The sequence below is a fragment of the Brienomyrus brachyistius genome, chromosome 4 (assembly GCF_023856365.1).
Source record: "Brienomyrus brachyistius isolate T26 chromosome 4, BBRACH_0.4, whole genome shotgun sequence".
Lineage (NCBI taxonomy): Eukaryota > Metazoa > Chordata > Actinopteri > Osteoglossiformes > Mormyridae > Brienomyrus > Brienomyrus brachyistius.
Window position 1 is genome coordinate 18865434 of NC_064536.1, and position 20981 is coordinate 18886414.

At 46.3% G+C, this 20981-nt stretch overlaps 1 protein-coding gene across 11 annotated transcripts in view; it reads right to left on the reverse strand.

Moving 5' to 3' along the window:
• Positions 1–6857: 6857 nt before the first annotated feature.
• The window catches only part of unm_hu7910 (un-named hu7910), a 49355-nt gene continuing 35231 nt past the window's right edge, over positions 6858–20981 (reverse strand). For all 11 annotated transcript variants that reach the window (XM_049009894.1, XM_049009900.1, XM_049009901.1 and 8 more), the window contains 9 exons: positions 19796–19946; positions 17798–17934; positions 16625–16723; positions 15851–15940; positions 15569–15706; positions 13975–14110; positions 9393–9484; positions 8886–9019; positions 6858–8177 (listed from right to left, as the gene is read on the reverse strand). In XM_049009894.1, the coding sequence (XP_048865851.1) occupies positions 8027–8177; positions 8886–9019; positions 9393–9484; positions 13975–14110; positions 15569–15706; positions 15851–15940; positions 16625–16723; positions 17798–17934; positions 19796–19946 (1128 nt within the window). In that variant the 3' untranslated portion in view covers positions 6858–8026. The remainder of the gene's footprint in view (positions 8178–8885; positions 9020–9392; positions 9485–13974; positions 14111–15568; positions 15707–15850; positions 15941–16624; positions 16724–17797; positions 17935–19795; positions 19947–20981) is intronic.

The following is a 20981-nucleotide window of genomic DNA, read 5'->3' on the forward strand; positions in this document are numbered from 1 at the left end:
ACCAAAATCCTAACACCATTCTTAAACTTCTTAAAAAGTGGTCTTTCGGTTAACTGGTTAAATTTGCAATTTAATTTTGGCCAAAGCATATGAAATAAACCGGTGGAATAAAGTTTGCACTATAATTAAGATTCCTTATACACAACTCAATAATAAAAGCCATAAGAACCAGTTGAGAATGAATTTATTGAGGGTAAACAAAAAAAGAAACCAAAGAGTGTGCAGCAGCGAACAGATTGTCCTTCATTTGAATAACAGAGCATGACGAGGTGATTAATGCGCCAATGTTCCTCTCATCTGAAAAACTTCCGCCTTTAGCCACGAGACATTGGGGTGCGAAAAAGCAATTTGAGTCGCGGTGGGCAAACTCCTCCCCCCACAAAACAGCTGAACGAATTTCTATCAGAGTGGAAATACTTGCCCATCGGAGCGTGACTCTTCGAATCAGCTTTTACCTCCATCTATCCTGTCTCATTGTTGCGATATTGCCGCGCCCGGACGGCTTGGGGAACACGCAAAAGGTGGGCATGACCTCGCATTTTAACCAGATGCTCCAGCAAAAACACACCCCACAGACCCAAGCTACTCAGGATACAAGACGTGCTTCGCGCGGCGATCAACCGCCAATCAGCACATCCGTGCCTTTCACTATCATGTAAAGTGGGGGAGGGCAGGGGATGTGGCTCTATGGGTTCGCAACCTGAGCCCACTATTGGAAGGTCACCAGTTCAGATCCGGCAGAGTAATGTCATTCGCAGATGTTGCCGTTTTCCACTCTCTCCCAAAAGTTTAGTTATTGACGACACCTGAGATAAGGCAGAGGGTCCCGGAAACAACTAACCGCCCTCACCATTGGGCCCTTGAACAAGGCCCTCAATACCAGTTTCTGCAGGGAGTGACTGACCCTGCTCTCTCAAATGTGCATCACTATGGTTTAAAACATCTGCTAAATGAAGCCTTTCTCTGCAGCCTGGACAGTTCCACTGACAAACCCCGTGAGCATTTTATACTGCATAGCTGACTCCACTGTACCACAGGCAGTCAATAACCTGGACGAATATTTCCCATGGACAACTTAGACTTATAACTCATCTTCACTTTCCATAACACGCCCAAAGACATGGGACTTTTAAAAAGAGAGTAGGCAGTACTCTCCCTTTCATTTGGCTTTAGCTGGTCACTCGTCATAGGAATGCAGCTGTATTTGGAAAAGTGGAGTATTTAATCATCAATTATATCATCAATAGTGCATCAAGGGATTCACTGTGACTCCACAATACATCAAATGAAATGATTTATGAGGAATTACTCAAGCAAGTGCAGTAATTAGATAAACGGGATGGAGGTGGTGAGTTAGCAACTGCCACAAAACATTATTTAAAAAGTTATATTATATATTAATATAATATTATATATATTATATTATAATTGAAATAAGCAAACATAGCGAGGCCAGTTCCTCAGAGGTCACCTCAATATCGCTACTGACAGTTTCCCTCAATACGCTCCTCTACTCTGAATAATTACTACTGAAGGGCATTCAGTGGATTTTTGGTGGTCTAACGATGGAACATCTGAGGGTAAGCCAGCTGACTTTGGATATCGTAAAGGTGAATAACCTATGGAAAACCAAAACTACCCTCAGCGATTACACCCTATTTCAACTCCTACTTATTAAAGTCTATAGCATTCCTAAAAAATGATTAAAGATGTTGTTGCTAGTAACTGGTAATAAGAAAAAGTACGGTTTGAGAGATTTGGCTTTGGTTTGGTTGGGGGGGGGGGGGGGGGGGGGCGGTTGGGGGCCTGACCCACCCAACAGTTCAAATGTGGAGCCAGGCCTGCATTGCACTTTAAAAAATAAATGTCACCCAAATGTCTTTTTCATCCAGTTCACTTTACAGTCTCACATTCATAGTGGTCTAATGGCAGGGAGTGCAGGATGGTGAGAGACACACTCAGTCAGGGCCCACTGAGCCCAAGGGCAAAAGCGAGGATGTCTTCTGAACTGTCAGTCTGCAGCTGGTGTGATGTCAAGGGCGAGAGGCACTCTGCCAACAGAGGCGGGCATCCTACTGTGCAGGGGGACCTTCACTGAGCCTCTCTTCCACAGTCGGGGACAACTAGTTTTTAGTTTTATTAATTTTACAGGGACAGCCAACAAAATTAACTGCCCCAAAATTAGCTAAAAAGCTCAATTTCAAAACTACCACCACTTAATGATCTCCTCAGATGGGTGCACTGCAAATGAAAGTGTCCCCCCCGCACTACCTCCAGAATGGTATGTGCCATTGCTGGGCTTAAGGGACCTCCCTCTAAGACAGGATGTATTGGGCCTGCATTGGTTTCCAGTTAATCTTTGAATACCACACACAACGATACACCAGCCTTCCCAGCCATTGGTTCGCCCCCCAAACAAGCCCATTCAGATGCATCACAGCCCCGAGAGACAGAGAGGGGGAGGGCATTACAGGTACTCTGCTGGGTCCCTGGGGGGGCCCTTAATGTCCAGCTACTTTAAACAAATAGTGCTTTTTTGGGGCAGCATTCAAGTAATTTAGCAATATCCAGCATAGGTTCCTGGTATGCAGCGGTGGCGATACCACCAAGCCACACATTTGTGTATGGGGTTGAAGGTTGAGGGTCCCCTGTTGGCCAAAAACAGTCGCCACACTTGGTTGTGGGGGAAAAGAGCGATTTTTTTAACCCACCTTGTCTATTCTGGTTAAACACTGGTAGCTGAATGGTATTACACTGCTAACCTTTACCAATATGAGCTATTTTAGTGCGCACATTCCTACAAGCATTCCACCCAAGCCTGGTGCCCTGTGCCTGTCCTCGGACAGGCTCCAGGCTCTCCACAACCCACTACAGGATAACACATTTTGTATTAACTCATAACCAGTCATTTTAAAGACACACACTAAAACGTGTTCGTGAATTTAGCTTGCATTTCCCCATGAGGTAAGACAAATTTCAGGCTGCCCCCCCCCACGTGGTTCATTTCATCTCTCTGTTATCCCTCCCACCTTGTGCAGGAGAGCCCACAGAACTGCAGCTCCAGCAGAACCTGCCCAAGTCAGCTCCCATGGCGCCGGTATTAGCCTATTTCCAGCCCACCCTCTCTACGCCACGTGGTTCATCCCTGAATTATCGCCATAGAAACACACCATGTGACCAAGTACAGTCATGCCACAGCACCAGCACTCACTGAATTTATTTTAGGCCTATAGGCCCGGGAATCCAACGGGAGGGGCATTTCATACAGTAATCATCCACTAAAACCCAGTAAATACATTGACTTTTGTTTATTTGGTGTCCAAAGTAATACACAATGAGGCCTTTAGTACATCATACAAAATATTCCCCTGCAATTTGACATGGAATTCATTAATTACCACTTGAATTCCACGTGCAGTTGCTGCAGAATAACTACTTATTATTCATTTACTTACTGAATATCCATATTCTTCCCAGAATTTGCCAAATAACATATCCATAAAACCACAGCCATAAAAAATGCCAACGGCAGGACAATCAGAATAAATTCCAACAATTAAAGGAGCCCTTGCAGCGACAGCCTGTGACAACACAGCGTCTTCCCGGTATCTTCTCCCAAGTGGCTCACAGGGAAGGGCATGAGAACAAGCCCCTTCCTGCATCCAAAACCCATTTCCCATCGTTTCCTTAACCACTCTGCCACCTGCTGCCAGCTAAGCTGTACTGCTCACAAATGCACAGGCTCGCTTTCTGTTCACACTCCACACGACTTCAAATCCGAGCCGCGCCACTTACGGAAATTCTCAGATGACTCCGCTGCCGTTGGGTAAGATGGAATTCAGAATAGCGATATTATTTCAGAAGAGCGATATGTTATTATTCTCCATTTCCTGTCCCATCTTGCTCTCCATGAGACACATATGTAGGTCAGAGCAAATCTTGGGGGGGTCACAGCCCCCCAAGGGAAGCGCAGTTTTTGCAGAAAGCTCTGGGTATGTTGTACCAATCCACAATATTCAACAAAGCCTGATCCAGAAGCCATTAACCTGTAAGCTTTATCAAAATCTTCCTCCTTATGTTTGGAGATTTTAGGCCAGTTTTTTCTTGGGGGCATGTATGGCTCAGCTGGCTGTGATCAGAACAGAAGGTCATTGGTTCGATCCCTGGAAAAATCATCAAATCTGATTGGCCCTTAGACAAGGCCCCTAACCCACCCCACTAAGTGCTCCAAGGGGGGCCAGATAAATGGCTAGACCCTGCACTCTGACCCCAAACGACATTCTCACCTCTAATATATGTGTATGTGCATGTACATTTTTTTATAAATGTGTTTATGTCTGAAAGCAGAGCATGATATGCGAAAAACGCATTCCGATGTACCTGTGCTCATACTAGCGCAAATGTCAATGTCAACAGAAGAACGTGAAATTAAACAAAACGTCTATGCTAAGAATAACTAACAACAGCTACTTGATGGTACCTCAGGATTAATATTAAAAGCAGTCACTGCCAGAGACAGAGCATACTGGTTTATACAGTATATTCACACCAAGAATAAACCCACAGCTAGCCTGGTATGTCTGGTTAAAAGCACGCCAGCACTCCACCATACAATGTAAACACCCCTAAGGAGCACTAATTATATCTTATACTATTCATCCATTTTCCATAACTGCTTCACCAGTCTGAGTGCGATGAGCTGGAAGCCTATCCCAGAGTGCACAGGGGTCAGAGGTCATACGCACACATACGATAACAATCACTAGGGGCAACTTAAAGATAACAAATCACTCAACCGACAAACATGAGGGAGAAACTCCCAATTCCCAGCCCTTATCTCCTGCAATTTAAACTCAAAGGGCAGGACCTGAACCCACAGTCCTGGAGGTGTGAGGCCACAGTGCCCCCCATAGTTAAAGCCTGTAGTTCATACTCTAACGCTCATCCTGATCAGCGTCATACGGAGCCATAGTGAACAAAGGCAGCCTGGGTGGGAAGCCAGTTCATTGCAGGGGACAAGCATGCGCTTACACACACAGGCACCAAGAAAACTGCATGCCTGTGGGAGGAAGGAAACAACACAGGGAGAACATGCAGCCCCTCCCCCGAGAAAGTGAGAGAGAGACAGACACAGAGGGGAGGCGGGTTTCAAACCTGGGAGGTGATAGGAAACTGTGCTGCTCCCTGAGACACCAGCCCACCCTTAAACCAGCAGTGTACACAGTTGTTAATGGCATCTTGACTTGATTTAAACCTGCACCCTGTTTTCTAAGGATTAAAACCCACACCCCTCATCTCCTGGAATTTAAGCCCATATCCCTAATCTCCTTCCCTCCTGAGAATTAAACCCACACCCCTTACTTCCTAGGATTCAAACCTGCAGCCATCACCTCCTCTAATTTAAATCCACACCCTTCTGTCTTGTCTTTAATTTCCTCCCTCATTAGTGTGCGGTTTGCCCCCCACCCAATTCAATCAAAGATGCTGGGTGTCATGTACATTAGAGAATACAGCTGGATGTGACCTTTGGGGTTAAAACGAAACCTATACATCTGGTCTGTAAATCACATGCGGCCTGCTGATTTTTACTGGCCTGAAGTTTCAATGTTTAAGTCTATGAACTAATAATAAATATCTAATAAATGGGCCTTGCTAAAGGGCCCATCAGTGAAACCAGTCTGCCGACCCTGGGATTTGAACCTTCCCATCAAAAGGTACAGCATCCTAACCTCAGAACCACACACCAGCTCAACAGGCAAAGTCATTAGTGCATTCAACTGATACAAAATATAGTCACAGCTTAACAGCCACTTCCTTCCGACGGGCTTCAAACCTAACCAAACTGGTGAGACGACAAAGAAAGCAGTTCATGTTAAAATCAGTTCTATGGGGCCCTCCGTGAGAGAATTTCCCCAAGGGGAACAATAAGGTATCCATTACTATTAACCACTAAGCTAGCAACCCCAGTGCGCACCTCTCCCAAGATGACCTGCTATGAGCAGATCCAGAACACACTGCTTCCCAGGTCCCGGAGTGCCCTTCTGAACACGGAGGCCTGAACAGCATTTCCCTTAATGCTTAAAAAAAAACAGAAGCTCACAAACAGAAGTGGGTTCAACACGAACAAAGTGGTTCTTCATTTTCCATTTAGCTTAATCTTTCTTTTCAGTCATTCATGATCACTGTGAGGCAACACCGATCGGTGCAAACTGCCTACAATTCGATAGAAAAAATCCAGGAATATCGGTCAAAGATTTCCATGGTAGCACAGAGAAGTGAGAACATTGCATGTGTGGGGCAGATCCCATGTGATGCTGAATAATGGAGATAAAGCCTCGGCCATACATCTCAATGCGCAGAAGGTACCAGAACAAAACAACAGACCACAAGCAGCAGCCCCTTTTCACGCATCGTAAGGTCACAGCCCTGATTGGTGGAAATACCAGCTTTGTGACTCCATGTGCCCCAGGACAGGCTGCAGGCGACGGCCACAGCCAGCTCTCTGACAGCCACACCAGGAGCTTGTCTCACCCCCTTCATGCGAATTTCTTTCTCAGACCATTTACTCAATCTCTCTACCTCCCCAATCAAACAAATTCAGCAACACTCTTGGCACACTTTACAGCAGAGAGAGTTTAAAAACCTGCCACACGCAGATATTTCTTAATGAGCGTCGGCATCTTGAGGCAAACGCTAGGCTCCTCATTCCCAGACGCTGACCGAAAGCGTCACAACATTTAGCACAACATACACGAGATCATAATGTCAAGCAATTTTGAAAAGGTAACATTTCATTATCACTTTTCATTATAGTCCTATAAAATAAAATCTACATATTTCAATTTGAAAGTTCACAGTTTAAAAAAAAATGCATCCTTTATTTTCATACACAATCATTTTTGGCATTTTTCACATTAAAGGGATGGCAGCTATTCCACCATCTCCGTTTCCCGGGTTTTTGTGACAATGGACTAAAAATGGTAACAATCTGGTTTTGGTTAATGTGCTACACCTGTTTCGGTAATGAGCAGATGTCAGGAGAGGAATATGTTATGAGGGGCTGCGATGGATTGTTTGAGGAGCTGTCATGTGATAAATAAAATACAACATTATCTGACATCCACAAAATTTTAAGTAGTGTTGTTTGACAAGACAATACAGCAGAAGGAGCATAATACAACAAACTGTTATGAAAGAAAAATTACTCTGCTAAATGATAATGATAAACTGAGGACCTTTTTCTCCATTAGAACAAACCCAGCAAGAAGCCTTTATAACAAGCAGCACGATGAGCTATTAAGGTCTTAATGGCATTATTACCGACTTTCTGGTGGAGATGAATCTCGTTTACTCAAAGAGCAGATTTCTATAAAGGGACTGCGACGTGTCGCGATTCCTTTGTTCAGGCAAAAATGTGTTGCCGAACAAACGATGCCTAAAATCTGAACAGTCGGGTGCATGTCAACCAGAGTGAAAGAAACCGCATAGGGACGAAAACGTGTGCAGACTTTCGGATCTCTCTGGAGCTTTGGATCGCTTGCAGCGTGTTCCGATGAGCTGTATCTGTAGTCGGCGGGAGGTTCGGTGACAGGAATGAGGCGTCTGCAAAAAGTCACCTTGCAGACTCTCCAAGTGCCCATTCCTAGGGCTACAGATCGGACAGGATTCCCAGCTAAGAGTCAAAACAAAACCACGACGGAATCCTCCTATGCTGAAAGCTGGTGCTGCTCCCACAGTATAAACTCTCTGGCCAGGTTTTATTTCAGCAGGATGTCTCCATTGTGCTCATTTCCTTTTCAGACATATTGACCTGCTTCTAAAGTGACACAAAAAATAATAAAATCAGCGAAGCGTCCAATTGTCAACGTGGTCGGCCAGTTTTCTCCTGTACCTCGGGCTTCCGCCATAGGAAGGTTGTAAGATTGTGGTACCTTTGATTTTCTCTGCTGGGGTAAGAGATATTCCTAGCTAAATATGCAAAACAGTAGCCAGTGGTCTGCAGTCAGTGGTAGGCCCGAAGTCGGTGTTATATCGGTGAGAGCGTCTGCCTTTGATACTGGGTCAGCTCTGGGTGCCACACGTCTACGATGAAGATCAGCCGGTAGCTGTCCGCCTCCTGCCACACTTCATGCTCGAAGGAGTCGTCAAAGATGAGGACCCTGCCCTCCTCCCAGGTCCTGCGGGAAATGACAGACGGGGATTTACTGTACGGGCGCTGAAACCGGGACAAAGGCACCTTGTGATCGACAGCCCGACTTGAAATGGGGTTGCCAAGTTCTTCAGGACATTGAGCACTTGGCTGCTGGACTGGTGACTTAACAAGAAACCTCTTTTATTGAGAGACCATTTATGATTTTCCAAGTCGGCCCGTTTCACGTCAAAGGGAATCGTATCTTTCTTCTTACATTCTTAAAGACAAAAGCTACAAAGGCTCCTTCACACAATCATAACCAGCTCACTCAGATGCCTCAGACGCCCCATACTCACTAAACTCATCTTATGTCCGTGTAGGTGTTGGTTGATAATGACCAGGAGACACACTCGATAGGGCAGGAGACAGACTACAAACAATTCATCTTAACTGCATGCTTTTGGACTTTCTGGGAAGAAACCTACACAAACTAGAGAACATTCCAAGAAAACTCCACACGCACAGAGCCGACAGGAGGTGGGTTTTAAACCCACAATCCTTCAGGTGTGAGGTTCCAACACTTCTTAGTATAAAGCAGTAGTTCTCAAACTCGGTCCTCAGGCCCCACTGCCCTGCTTGTTGCTAAGTGGTCCAAAGAAAAAGTTCTCAGCATTTGTAGCCATAGCTTCAGCTCCTGCAGTCCCCCTGCCTCGTCCATCACGCCCATCCCCTGGCGTCGGGCCGCTCAGCTCACCTGGTCTCGTTGGTGCATCTGATCCGGCAGCCGCGGGCAGGGATGACCAGCCCCAGGTGCATCCGCAGCCGGCAGTTGGTGGGCCCCGTGTGGGGCCAGACGTGAGTGCCCGGCTGCATCACGGAGTACTTGACCTGTGGCGACAGGAAGCGAGAGGTGGGGGTGCCCGTCAGATCAGATAAGGTAAGAAAGCTGTGAAGGATGCCCCCCCCCACCAGGGCAGATAGTTGGCAGAGTGGGGGGGGGGCAACAAAGATCCACCACTCAGAGACAGGCAGAGGCGATGATTCATTCATTCATCACAAATCGGCACTCATGAAACAGCCGACCTCAGAGCCTCACACAGCTTTAGAGAAGACACACAACATTAAAGGAGGGTGAAAGAAGGAGAATGCGAGTATGAAAATGGGCGGGACTCCAGCATGCCCCACCCCCAAGACCATAAGACATCCCATCACAGAACAGTCCCATCGTGTGACAGCGTGACTATGGAAGAGTGTCACCCACCTGGCCCCGTTTGCAGCCAGTGGACTCTGGGAAGCGCTCCATCAAGGCACAGGTCTTGGGGACACTTTGGCAAGACTTCTCCACCTTCCGACCTGCGGTGGGTGGAGAGGAACAGAGGATCAGAAGAGGGCTAACAGCACCACAGCATGAGGGAACGTATGGAGCAGGCTCCGGAAGCATTGACTAATGTCAAACCAGTTATCAGATGCACACATACACGCATGGAAGCCAAACAAATTTAACGTTTCACACCACAAAGCACATTTACACGTTTTTAGGAGATGCTTTCGTTCAAAATCAATGAGAAAAACTTGGGGTCAGGGAGCTCAGACAGTGTCCCTGGAGCAGCCAAAGCTAAGGAAGTTGCATAAAGGGTCCAACAGCGATTTGATCTCTCCACCAACCATAGGATTTAAACCCACAACATGGGTACAGATCACTAATGAGCTGCTCGCCACCCCCACTGATAACAAATGCACAGTGGCGGAAAACTCATTAAAACCCATTTAGTGGAACTCATTAAAACTCATTCTATGAGGCCGAGGACGTGACCAAGAAGTGATTTGTTCAGATGTGACGTCCTGATCTGGCAGGCCACTGACAGGCAGCGCTGCAGGGTCAGAGCCTTGTCAAAGAGCCTTGCCACCCCGAACACCAGCCTACTCTCGCTGCCGTGGTCAGGGAGGCGCGACCCCAGCGCCAAGGGCAACACCAAGGGGAAGCAGAAAAGCTTCTACCTTCAGGCTATTGGCATTTTGAACGAGGACCTTCCACAGCTACACTTTATGTCACTCAACACACTTTCATCATTCCATACTGTAACCATCCATTTTACTACTGATGAACACTGCTCTGTACTGTCTATTTTACAGTCATCTCATCATTTTATATTTTATTCTTATTCAATCCAACTTTCATACTGTTTTCCTTTGTATAGGATACTTCCATGAACACAACCCAGAATGCAGGTGGAAAAGCATTTTACTACACAGTATTACAGCATATGACTATGTGACAAAAAACTAAACTACCAACTTGACGATCGACGCCTTAAGCCGTTTTCCTCCCATTTTGACATTTCAAATGGGGTTTTATCGTCACACCAACCACTTTCAGCACACTGCATACAATGATACAAAATAGCATTCCCCAGATTACATATATACATGAAGTGCACAGACAGTGGGGGACACATTAACAACACTGACACACAATGTGGAAGCGAACACTCGTGGAATGTTTCAAATGGGCTGATGGAGCAGCAGATTGGTATGTAGGAGTGATATTAAATAAATTAATATTAAAGATAAATACAGGAAATAATGCAATAATGGCGCAAATGGCAATAAAGTGACAAAGTGCTGGTGGATGGCAGTTAAAGTATAATTCCGAAGGCATGGGGGCACCAAAGAGTTCAGAGTCCGGTTGGCTATGGGGAAAGAAGCCGTTACAGATTTTGCATGTGCATGGAGTCGTGCTTCAAAGTATGGGTTTCCACAAAGAACAAGCTGTTTGAAAAGATGAGCTGTGAGGTAAAAATTAAAAGCATTTGTTTGACAAAAGAATGCAACAGTTTGTGGGTGTCGTCTGTTGGAGACAAATCTTGTTAAATGGTTCTACAAACCATTTACTACTTACCATAAAATCATATATAACAAATACTTTTATAATTCAAAGGTTTCGATTGCTAAATAAATAATAATAATAACTCTTGGAAAAGAGTATATGTAAGTTACCGCTCTTGCGGTGGCGCTAACAGTATATACACAGTAAGTTACCGCTCTTGCGGTGGCGCTAACAGTATATACACAGTAAGTTACCGCTCTTGCGGTGGCGCTAACAGTATATACACAGTAAGTTACCGCTCTTGCGGTGGCGCTAACAGTATATACACAGTAAGTTACCGCTTTTGCGGTGGCGCTAACAGTATGTACACAGTAAGTTACCGCTCTTGCGGTGGCGCTAACAGTATACATACAGTAAGTTACCGTTCTTGCGGTGGCGCTAACAGTATATACACAGTAAGTTACCGCTTTTGCGGTGGCGCTAACAGTATATATACACAGTAAGTTACCGCTTTTGCGGTGGCGCTAACAGTATATATACACAGTAAGTTACCGCTCTTGCGGTGGCGCTAACAGTATATACACAGTAAGTTACCGCTCTTGCGGTGGCGCTAACAGTATATACACAGTAAGTTACCGCTTTTGCGGTGGCGCTAACAGTATATACACAGTAAGTTACCGCTTTTGCAGTAGCGCTAACAGTATACATACAGTAAGTTACCGCTTTTGCAGTGCACTAATTCCTCTGGCTGTGGGGAGCTTCAGTACTACTACTGTGTAGGTGAAAGTTAATCAACTTTATGTCTGCACAAGCATCACCAATGGGTTATACAAAGCACTAGATATAGATATGAACCAGACTGCCCATGTAACCATTATGACAACAACTAGGGATAGCCTAGTTTAACAAAAACTAAATGTTATTTATAAATTCTTATTGACCTAGATCCAGGCAGGCTGACTTTGATTGAGATTTTTTTATTTTCACTTTGTCTAAATCATTTATCCATGACTCATTTAAACCCATTTCCGAATTGCCTATTAACTTGGTGAGATTCACGTCCTGCTGAAAACAGAAGCATCGGTCTGACGTCAGTCCATTTATTATAAATCCAAGACGGGAAAACGCTCTCTGATAAGAGAGACATTGGGTTCAGTATTCAGAGCCATCAGTGTCGAGGTAGTATACATACAGACTGTACTACACTACAGTCTACCACAGACTGTCCCCAACTTACGACTTAGTTCTGTCCCTGCGGACAGGTCGCATGTCGAAATGGACATATGTTAGAATAGGATAATCACACTGGCCATTGGGATGATGGGAGATGCATGTCAGGCTGGGATGGTCACACTGCTATATAATACAGTACGTTCCCATGGCAGCTATCGTACAGCACACAGCGTGTGCCCTCGCTCCATGTGTGTGGAGTTTGCATGTCCCCTCCATGTCGTCATGGGGTTTCCTCAGGGTACTCCGGTTTCCCCCCCACAGTCCAAAAACATGCTGAGTGTAATTAGTTACCAAATTGCCTGTAGTAGTGAATGGGGTGTAATTGTGCCCTGTAATGGGTTGGTGCCCCATCCTGGGTTGTTCCCTGCCTTGCGCCTGTAACCTCCGGGACAGGCTCCGAATCCCCTGCAACCCTTAAGAATGAGAAGATGAATTTTGGTCGTATGTGCAATTCATCGCAAGTAGCACAGGGTATAATTCAGGCACAATCTGTGTATATTTCTAAGCAGTGCTTTTTTTTGGAGGAATCACCTGGCATTTTCTCGGATTTCCCCAATGACTCATCGGTTCATGATTGCTGCTGCCAGAGCTGCAAGTTCGCTATACACACTTATCCCCACAATGTGGCCCCCTAGGCAAGCTTTACTGCCGGTGCTACTGCATCCAAGACAAAGTACAGTTGACATGCCAAGTTGGCTAAGATACAAAGTATGTATGAAACGTAACATGTATTCCACTTCACAAAATGACGCATTATGAGTTGCATTTGACCCACTTGTTATGCCGTAGAAGCCGCACTGAATTATGGGAAATGGAGTTACTGATCCTCAGTCTAGCATCTCCATGATTCATCATTGCTTGCATGTTGAGTGCTTCACTAAGGTCCTGCTGCCATCATAAAGACTTGCCACTTTACTCTACATTCCAAGTTCCTGATTTCTGTAAGAAGGCTATGATTTTTAAAACGCTGCACTGCATGGCGCATTAACTGTCCAGGAAGTGGACTGTGACTATTACGTTAGATTTTATAACCCATATTTATCCAGCAGTCTGTGGTCTGTATGAAGTATTGTTTTCCTAGATGCCACTTTATCTGACTCACGGAATTCTTGCAGTTACTGTACAGCTCAGGTTCTGGTACAATAGTTCTCCTCTAGAGAATAGGGGGGCGGCGTGAGCCTCTGTTTTGATCACTGGTTCAAGTCCAGCGGTCGGCAGGGTGATGCCACTGTTGGGTCCTTGAGCACGACCTGTAGCCCCACATTACTGCTCAAGGCCGCAACAGTAACTTCACTCTGCTGTTTTTGGGATTTGAACTGGCAACCATCTGATCACAGGCACTAACCCGCTGAACCACACACCACCCTAGATACACATGCAGAAATAAAAATTCATGCAATGGAAATAAACATTTAATAAAATAAATGTTTAAATGACGAAAACCCATCATTTCAATGCGACCATCACACCATGCTGTGCATTTTGGTCCCTAAGTACTTCCAAGACGAACCCAAATCCATCTGTCTTCTTCCCTGTCGCTTCCCTGCCCCTTGGCTGTGCCACTCAAGAGGCTCTCGACTTCTGGCACCAGCTCTCTGTAGTTTGGCAAATGTCACTGTCTTGTGTGCACAGTGAAATCTTCTGCCTGGCAGAGTATCATGTACTAGGTAAACCAGCCCAGACTAGTCAGAGCATCCAGGACAATGAAAATACCCAGTTCCAGTGAGAACATCCTGTACCTGCGAACCCATAACCTAATGGTTTGCCAAGCTCTCTGACATACCCTGCTGCCACAATGTGAACTGTCCCCACTCGCCGGTCTCCCGGAGGTTCTCGTCTTCGGGAAGGAAAAGCCCACTAGCGGCATCCACCACGGAGAGCGCCTCGTCCCGGATCGTCTTCCAATTCCGCTCCAGGGTCTGGCGGAGACACAGGGACATCACTGTACTTGTCACGTTTCCATTTACATGTTATTAATTCAGCAGATAAACATTTTTGGAAAGCAGGGTCAGATATCCCAGAATTGCCAGCCAGGGACTACGGGCCTTGCTCAAGGGCCCAATGGCGACATCATCCGTCTGACTATGGGATCCGAACCTCCAACCTTCTGATAACTATCACAACTTCCTTGCCCACTGAGCCACACATTGGCTCACTGAGCAGATTTGTTAGGGAACTCATTAGTTATGAAATAGTGACAATTTAACAGATACATGACACACTCTGAACATAACGCCCTTGATAAAAGAAGCAATCCAGGTTAAATACATTATGACCTTCCGATTACAGGCACAGCATCAGAACTTGCTGAGCCTCACACCCGGTATTCCCTTAAAATGCCCCAGTAGCATTAACTGCTAAACTGTGCCTCAAACATCTTTTCCTCTTACTGCTGCAGCTCATCCACATGTGATGTTACACCTTTGGACACAGATGCTGCGATTTGCCTTTGTTAGATTTCCACCCGGAGGGACACTTTATGGCAGGTTTTAAAGACTATAAAGAGTTTTGGAATTTGAAAGTGTAAAAGTGTTAATTTTCTATTGAATCACTTTTATTGATGTCGAGCATCCTCAGTCCTCAGAATGTCATTATAATACCTTGTAAGCGCCAAACACTAGCCTGACAACCGTTTGATTCTGTTACTTCAAACTGAACATCTTTACTCATCCATTTCTGACTTGTCACCTCTCTCTTATCCATTAAGTTCTAACACTACAGTCAATAATAAAAAGACCATAACAACAAATCCGATTAGAGTTTACAAAGATACCGTGGCAGCTGTTAGCGGAGGCATGTTTCAGGCTGGTCGCTTCGATGATTGTGATCTATTGACCCAATTTACCGATTAGAACCACAAGGGGCCACAATAGTAGGGGCCACTACAGGAATTTCATTCATTTTAAGCGCGTATGTTAGTTCTGGCACAGGCTGTACCTCAAGCTGGAAACGAACAGGGAAGGGCTACAAAAGCCCATGTTACATCTATTTATTCAGCAGACATGCTTGCCCAAAATATGAAATGGAATCAGAGTATTTGGGAATAAGGGCCGCGCTAATGGCCTCAAAGGTGATATTATGCCTGCAGGTCGTGGGATCTAAACCTCTAACCTATTGGACGTGGGCACACTCCCCAGGGGTGTTGGAGCCAACCTGTAAGCAAGCAGCACATTTCTCATCGTTATGTCTGGGCAGCTTGTAGGGGGCGCTTCTTTGGGGCCTAATCCACGTTCCACCCTGAGGAATGTCCCATCACTGTGCGATTTTTAACAACAAGTGTTCAGACTTTCACCACAGTTTGAGCTAAAGGCATCCCCACAATTGAAGAGACTTAGCAGAAACGGACTACTGCCCCCTTGAGGATGTCAGAGTTATACCTTGACCAGATGGGTGTAGCCGGTCTCCTTGGCGGTCCACCAGGGCTGTGCCCGCAGGCCGTTCACGTTGTAGAGTGACCGCTGCCACACGGAGGCGAAGTGGCCCCGTTGGTGACCCAATTCGTACCACTTATATGCCTGGGGGGGGGGAGGGGAGGATGCTGTTGTCTTAATGTTAATGCTAGCATTAAGGTTAGCACAGCAACCTGTTAGCCTTTAGCTTCATGGGTAGATCACATGACCTGACAGTGAGAGGAAGAGAGAAATGCACACTGCACTCACGCTGTCATCCCCGACGCGTTGCAGGGCATCGCCCAGGTGGAAGTAGAAACGGCCATCGTCGGTACCGGGGGCCCCCGACTCCAGACCCTCCTGGAAAACATGCGAACACTCAGCCTGCTGTGAACCTCCATTTTCTATTTGGCCGCATGGAGTTGCACGTCGTTGCAATGTTATTGCAAGAAGGGCTACGCAATTAAAAGCAAAATCCCAAAACTTACTCAGTTCATGGGACGATACCGTAACATATGATGAGGGAGCCTGAATTTACGTTGTTGGGGCCCTTCCAACCCCTTTCGATACCCTAAGCAAAATCTGATTAACCTGGCTGTCATTTGTTGTCTTCCTTCTCATTCTGATAGCCTGATCGGACATGGCGCCCCCTGGTGGCTGCTGGGCACTAAAGTAGCCACTTATTTCGCTTACACCCTGGGCTACCCTTGCATAAAAACGGCTCATCGCGTATCATTGCCACTTCATGTATGGTATATTACCCTCTGTAATGGGTAAGGGGAGAAGTAGGGAGGGAAGGGAAGAAGTCTAAATCATGCCAAAAATCATTATGGAGTTATAAAAGAGTATTAATAAGTCAGACCAATTCAACTCACACTAATTAAGCATTTTGGCGGCAAGGTCAATCGAGTGTCTATACCGCAGAGACAAATGGGCGGCGGACTGCACTCGTCCACAACTGTCAAGGCAGAGGGTCCGCGCTGTCCCTCACACACGCGCCGCACCACATTCCCCAAAGACGCTGCCGCCACCCCTCCCACTCACCCTCAGGAAGGGGATGCTCTCCGCGATCTTGTTCTCTGACTTCAGGATGAAGCCGTAATGCACTTTGGCAAAACCATCGTCGGGAGCTGCGGCCAAGACCTGGGGTGGTGAGGAGAGTTGTACTCGTATCTTTGTGGGGACCATCCATTCAATTTTGTGGGAAAAACCTTAATCCCAACAATGGCACCCATAACCCCCACCCAGCCCTAACCTTAACCATAAGTAACCAAACAAAACACAAGACTTTTGGCATCTTTAGCTTTTTTTTTTTTTAATCTACCGTTACAGATTTTTATGAAGCTGAGTTTCCCCTTGTGGGGAATGAAAAGACGGCCCCCACAATGTCAAACTAAGAGGTTTTTAAGACATTGTGGGCATATTTGGTCCCATACATCCATTTTCCAAACCGCTTATCCTACTGGGTCGCCTATTCTAGAAGCAATGGGCACGAGGCAGGGAACAACCCAGGATGGGGGGCCAGCCCATCGTAGGGCACACTCACACACCATTCACGCACACATGCACACCTACGGGAAATTTAGGAACTCTAATTAGCCTCAGCATGTTTTTGGACTGTGGGGGGAAACCGGAGTACCCGGAGGAAACCCCACGACGACATGAGGAGAACATGCAAACTCCCCAGGCGGAGACTCGAACCCAGGTTCCAGAGGTGTGAGGCAGCAGTGCTAACCACTGCACCACCATGCCGCCCATCATATTCGGTCCCCAGAAGATAATATATACATAACCCACCCACCCACACCAGGTACGCCATCCAAAAGTATAACAGAACAGTGGAAAGTGCTAAGAATTGAGTATTCATTATTTAGTTGAGTAAATCATTATTTAGTGATTGAGGGCCAAACAAATATACAGATCCCAATCACACACACACTCATAGCAGACACAGGATACCAAACAAACACGCAAAGCAAAAGTGAAACATAATGGAAATCCACCCATCCCCGCAGCAAACAGACCCTGCAGTCGGCAGAGTGATGTCGCCATGGAGTCCCTAAGCAAGCCCCTCAACCGTCTGGCCCGGAGTTTACAACATGTACAAATGAAAAGTGCCAGCCTGTCCTCATCCAATTTCTGGATGAAAAGTTTCTGGGAAAAAAAAATACAACCACTTAACGATTCCCCTCCTGTCTCTCTACACGCCCCCCCCACCTGCTCGTAGACCTTCTTGGCACTCTCATTGTCCCCCATCAGCAGGTATCCCACGCCCAGGTCGTTCTTCAGGGAGATGTCCTCTGAGAATATCTGCACCAGCTTCTCCAGGGTCAGCAGGGCGCCTCGCATGCGGCCTGCATCGGGGACAGATCGCGTCCCACGTAAACACACGTCTACGTGGCTAAACCGGCACTTTCATCTAAAGCCGTTTACAGTTTTTACCTGCTGGCTCACTTGTATTTTTCACTGGATGAGTCAAAATTATTTAAGTTACATCTTGCCTCTTTCAGACCTTAATTAGCATACAAATGCAAACTGAATTGCTAATGCAAATGTAAAAGTGCAAAGAGCAGCGTCCTGCACAGGCCAATGATATGCAGCTACACAAAGCCAGACTTCAACTGCTGCTTTGTTTACCAAAGGGGAGGAGCTTTCTGCAGAGCAGCATCACTGCAGGTCCTATTCCATTATGAACAGAAATAGAACTAATATTTATTTCTAACCTACTACTGTCCTTTTAAATGACCCTTCGCGTGTGTGAATATGCCCCGTGATGGACATGCATCCAATCCAGGGTGTTCTTGTGACCTGTGCTTCCTGAGATGGGCTACCTGTAAACCCACGCCAGATAAGCCAGTGTTTCTCAATCCGGTCCTGAAGGGACCCCCGGACGGTCCATGTTTTCGTTCCCTCCCAGCTACCCGCTAGACAGTTAACACTTTTGCTCCCTCTCAGATCCCTACTAAGAACTGAGAGGGAACAAAAACGTGGCCCGTCCGGGGGTCCCTTCAGGACCGGATTGAGAAACACTGAGAAAAGCGATCCATCACAGGGCAAAAGGACTATGCCCAATCTATGGATGGCAGGTTAATCACGTGTGTGATCTTAGACTGCAGGAAGAAGCAGGAGCACCAGGAAGAAACGGAGACCCTAGGGGGTGTAAAGCTACAGCACTATGCTCTGAGCCGGCAGCCTGGTCGCTGTCCATCATTGTGTTTTAATTTACACCTCTGATTCATATTCTCCCAGGCCTGGGGGGGGGGGGTGAACGTGAGATACTTTAAGTGGCCAAGAGGAGCTCTGTTACAGGAAGCATATACAGGTACACGTCATGTACTGTTCAATAGGAAGCTATGCAAACGCCATATACACTGCATACAAACTGATAGGGTATAGTATACTACACCTGTACTACCTAGATGGCCAAGATGCTTTATATAAGAGAAAGTACACATTAAAATGACAAAAGCACCATACAGCAAATGCATAAACACACAACACATTTATTATTATTACCAAGTATTATAAGTTCGTACTACTATGTAGTGTACCATTATACTGCTGGCAGTGCAGTGACTTTGTTTACACTAGCTACTCGTGGTGCATTACGGGTATTATAAGTTAGATAGACTATACACTGTACCATTATACAGCTGGCAGTGCAGTCACTTTGTTTACACTAGCTACTCATCGTGCACTACTGCTGCTTACATCTGCATTATCCAGTTAGCTGGTGAGGAATTCCAAACTATATTTTAATCTTATGGGACCTTGGACGTATATGCGGACGTTGCGCAGAAAGACGTTAAGTGACATTTAACAGCATTTGAATATCTTAATTGGGTGGGGGTCGGGGAGGCTCAGCAGATTGGAACGCTGTTCCTGTGATCGGAAGGTCGTCAATTCAAAATGTCACCGCTGAACCCTTGAGCAGGGCCTTAAACCTCAGTTGCTCCAGGGACCCTGCTGCTCAGCTGCATGTCACTTTGGATAAAAATTATTGTAGAGTATTTGAATGAGGCTCAAGAGCTAAAATGGAGCTCACATGCACACTGAATTATTAAATCTGACCCATTATAGTCCCATTATAGCTCTCAGTAAAACACTGAACTTTATACTTTAAGCAGTGTGAACTTAAGCATGCCGCAATCCTGTCCGCCTAAGAGGCTCTTCTGAAGAGCAGCGGCTGTCGCAGAGATGTGGGACAGGACATACCCAGGAACTGCTGCCTCTCCGCCCTCCTTTTCAGCGTCACCCTGACCAGGTCAGCTGGGACGTCTGGCAGATCAGCTACTTCCCCGTAGGTGACGACGGCCCTCTGGAGGACCTCGTTACTCCGCATCTTCTCCGCCAGATCATCCTCGGACTGAAGGGAAAAGGCGTGCTTCGCGTTTTCATCCAATCATGTACCCATCTGTAACTAATATTCCATCAATCCATTTTCCAAAACCGCTTACCCTTCCGGGTCGCGGGGAGTCCGGAGCCTATCCCAGAAGCTACGGGCGCGAGGCGGGGAACAAGCGAGGACGGGGGGCCAGCCCATCGAAGGTTAGTAATATTTCAGAACCTATATTAGCCACATTCTGTATCTGATTTTCATGTCCATCAAGGTGTTCTAGGAACCGCGGGGTAATAATACATGACCAGTCATCCTTTATGGTCTATAAGCATTTGGGGGCCCCCTGGTGGCCACAGAAAGTCACTACACTAAATAGGCAGCTACAATCTACTCATTAGGCATTTATCTGGCTTTTGAAACATTTGGGGGCTGATGTCTTTTTAAGGGCCTGAGAAATAATCTCTAGACTGAGGTCCACATTATATACTCACAGGGTATAACATCAAGAAGATCGAACCGCATCTACCACAATATACAGCTCTGCTCCTTGTCCAGACACCTGTCATCTCACTGTATGTCTTTAATGACAGTGCTGCCCTCATGTGTATGGATTTAAAATGCAGCAGGATGCCTGCTGTTCAATCAGCTGAAATGCTCTTGTCACACCCCCTCCTCATCTCTCTTAATTGGTTCCAAAGAGGCGCTTATAGCATGGATAAGACCCTTTGTGCTGTGGCTTTCAGTGCCGTTACTAAAATGGTACCAACCCACACAAAGGCCGCCCATCAGAACCAACACTGCATCCTGCTCCTCACAGTGAGCAAGCAATGGCCGTCCATCAGAACCAACACTGCATCCTGCTCCTCATGGTGAGCAGACAAAGGCCGCCCATCAGAACCAACACTGCATCCTATTCCTCACAGGGAGCAAGCAAAGGCCGTCCATTAGAACCAACACTGCATCCTGCTCCTCACAGTGAGCAAGCAAAGGCTGTCCATCAGAACCAACACTGCATCCAGCTCCTCACAGTGAGCAAGCAAAGGCCGTCCATCAGAACCAACA